Here is a 2,588-nt window from a genome sequence, read left to right on the forward strand (position 1 = left end):
AATGTGTAACTGGGAATGTTTCTCCAATTTATCCCATGCAGGGGTTTGTGTTACACTGCCAGAGCACAAGTGTATATGAATTGATACTGCGAGCACTGTAAGGTGCATGTGTAAGTTTGTAGTCCCTAACCTATTTCACGAATAAATGTTTCTCAGACAAACTGACATATTAGGTGATATGGTTTTGTTTGTGTCTACATAATATTCACATACACGATTTATATAAAATTAAAAAAAAGTGTAGTTTACATCAGAAAAACGTATTTATCACCATGTTATTAAAAAAAGTGTTTACATCACATTGAAAGCATCAAGCACATGCTATTCCATAACACTTCAGTTTGATCACCAGTGGCACATGGGAGGGGGGACATTTACAGGTTTGTCTTTACGTGCAGCCATATACAGCATGAAATGGTGACTATGCATGCAAGTCTATATATCACATGACAAAGAATACACAAATATTGAAGGTGCGTTTATCTAAATTGTCACACATCAAGTACATATGTTGGTACAAGGATTACACACGTCTTTAATTCTCTATATTGAGATCAGTATCCGTGTGTTAATATTGATCAGGCAATTTAATTGAAAATGTGGTGGCTCTTAAAAGAGCCTTTGTTTTTGGGGTGTAAACGAAGTCAGGGTGCAGCCGGCCTAAGCTCTCTCCCCTCTGATCCTGCGGGCCAGCTGGATGTCCTTGGGCATGATGGTGACCCTCTTGGCGTGGATAGCGCACAGGTTGGTGTCCTCGAAGAGCCCCACCAGATAAGCCTCGCTGGCCTCCTGCAGAGCCATGACAGCCGAGCTCTGGAAGCGCAGGTCAGTCTTGAAGTCCTGGGCGATCTCCCGGACCAGGCGCTGGAAGGGCAGCTTGCGGATGAGCAGCTCGGTGGACTTCTGGTAGCGGCGGATCTCCCTGAGAGCCACAGTACCGGGCCGGTAGCGGTGAGGCTTCTTCACTCCGCCGGTGGCCGGTGCGCTCTTTCTGGCAGCCTTGGTCGCTAGCTGCTTACGGGGAGCCTTCCCTCCGGTGGATTTCCGGGCGGTCTGCTTGGTCCGGGCCATCCTGTGCTGCTGTGTCAGTGCGCGTCTCCGGTCAGGAACTAATAAAGAAAAAAAACGCTGCAGCTGCGTATTTATGGATGCAGGTCGCTGTGATTGGCTGCTTTGGTCCCGCCCTTCGCTCTGATTGGTTCTGTGAAAGCCGTTGCGATGTTCAAAAATCCCGCCTCAGACCGATATCGTCCTAATAAAGTTATTATTTATTTAGTGCTTGTAAGTGGGACAATTAAAAAGATTTAATGTGATAACATTAGTGTTTGCACAGATACAGCACAGAGCTCTCTGACATGGAACATGTACTTATACCAAGTATTCAAATGATCTTTAATCGGTGAAATGTAATATGAGGGGTTTTCTTTCCCAGATCATTGCTTCAATGGGACTTTCTTGGTTCCTCTTCTTCTAATGTTCACATTGTGTTATTATTATAAACCCGAACACAGAGACACAAAGAGGCGGAACCGCGCGGCTCGTTTCCTTAATGCCTGCAGTTCCCAGAGCACCACACGGTGGCAGTGCTGCGCTATAAATGGGCTTCCCTCAATGTCTTCTCGCTGTCACTGCTCTGTGTGATCTGATCAGCTCCTAACCGGGCTCTTTGGCTTCCCTCTAATGCTCCAGTCACAGTAGTTTGCTTTTAATTAAAATACCAAGTCTGTATATGTGTATACACAATGTGTTATAGTTTAAGCACAAATTAAATATTCCATAATGTATTGTGTATTTTCTAAATAAAGATGAACATCTGATGTTAGAGTAATATAACTAGACTGAACAGGGGCCTGTATTTAAAGATATCTATTAAACGTATCCTCATTCCTTATTTATTGAACTATATCACTGCATATGAAATATTAAAATTACCAATGTAAATACACACTATCTAATACATTTAAACAGAAGCTGAACTATATCAAGACTTGTTTTTTATTTTTCAGATACAATATTAGCATGTAAGATGACTATTTAATTATGCATTAATTGTTGCTGTGTTTTTGCATCTTTTTTCCAATGCTTGTCAAACTATTTCACCATTTAGGCAGATCTGGATAAGGATATATTTCCATTGTTTCAATATGGTTTTTTTTATTATTAATTAATGCATCTTCTCATACTGTTCATTCGTTTTTAAACTATAGATTTCTTATGTATCCTGAATAAGTCAGTTAGGTATTTGTAACTACAAATTGAAGAGATATTTTCCCCAAAGCTGCACTCAATATCCCATTCTTAATAAGCCTTCACTTTTAATACTTGTCACACTATTACTATGAACAAACATTACACATGAACCTACCAATCATTACTTTAAGTGGTGAAGAGAAAAACAGTAGTTTTTTTCCAATAGTTCACCTCCTCTAATTAATATATTATCTATAACGTATCCAATGCTGTTTTGTTCTTTTATTATTTATAGATAAAATGCATTACATATGCATTGGAATCAATACATTCAATACTCTAATTTTTTGGAGACCATAATTTTTTTCCCCACAGAAATAAGTAAAATAAAATTAATA

General features: G+C 39.6%; 1 protein-coding gene across 1 annotated transcript; it reads right to left on the reverse strand.

The window, feature by feature from the left end:
• Positions 1-622: 622 nt before the first annotated feature.
• LOC142473427 (histone H3) lies at positions 623-1,091 on the reverse strand. The gene has a single exon (XM_075580670.1). The coding sequence runs from the start codon at positions 1,069-1,071 to the stop codon at positions 661-663; it is 411 nt and encodes a 136-aa protein (XP_075436785.1). The 5' UTR covers positions 1,072-1,091; the 3' UTR covers positions 623-660.
• Positions 1,092-2,588: the final 1,497 nt, after the last annotated feature.

This window comes from Ascaphus truei, assembly GCF_040206685.1.
Source record: "Ascaphus truei isolate aAscTru1 chromosome 12 unlocalized genomic scaffold, aAscTru1.hap1 SUPER_12_unloc_1, whole genome shotgun sequence".
Lineage (NCBI taxonomy): Eukaryota > Metazoa > Chordata > Amphibia > Anura > Ascaphidae > Ascaphus > Ascaphus truei.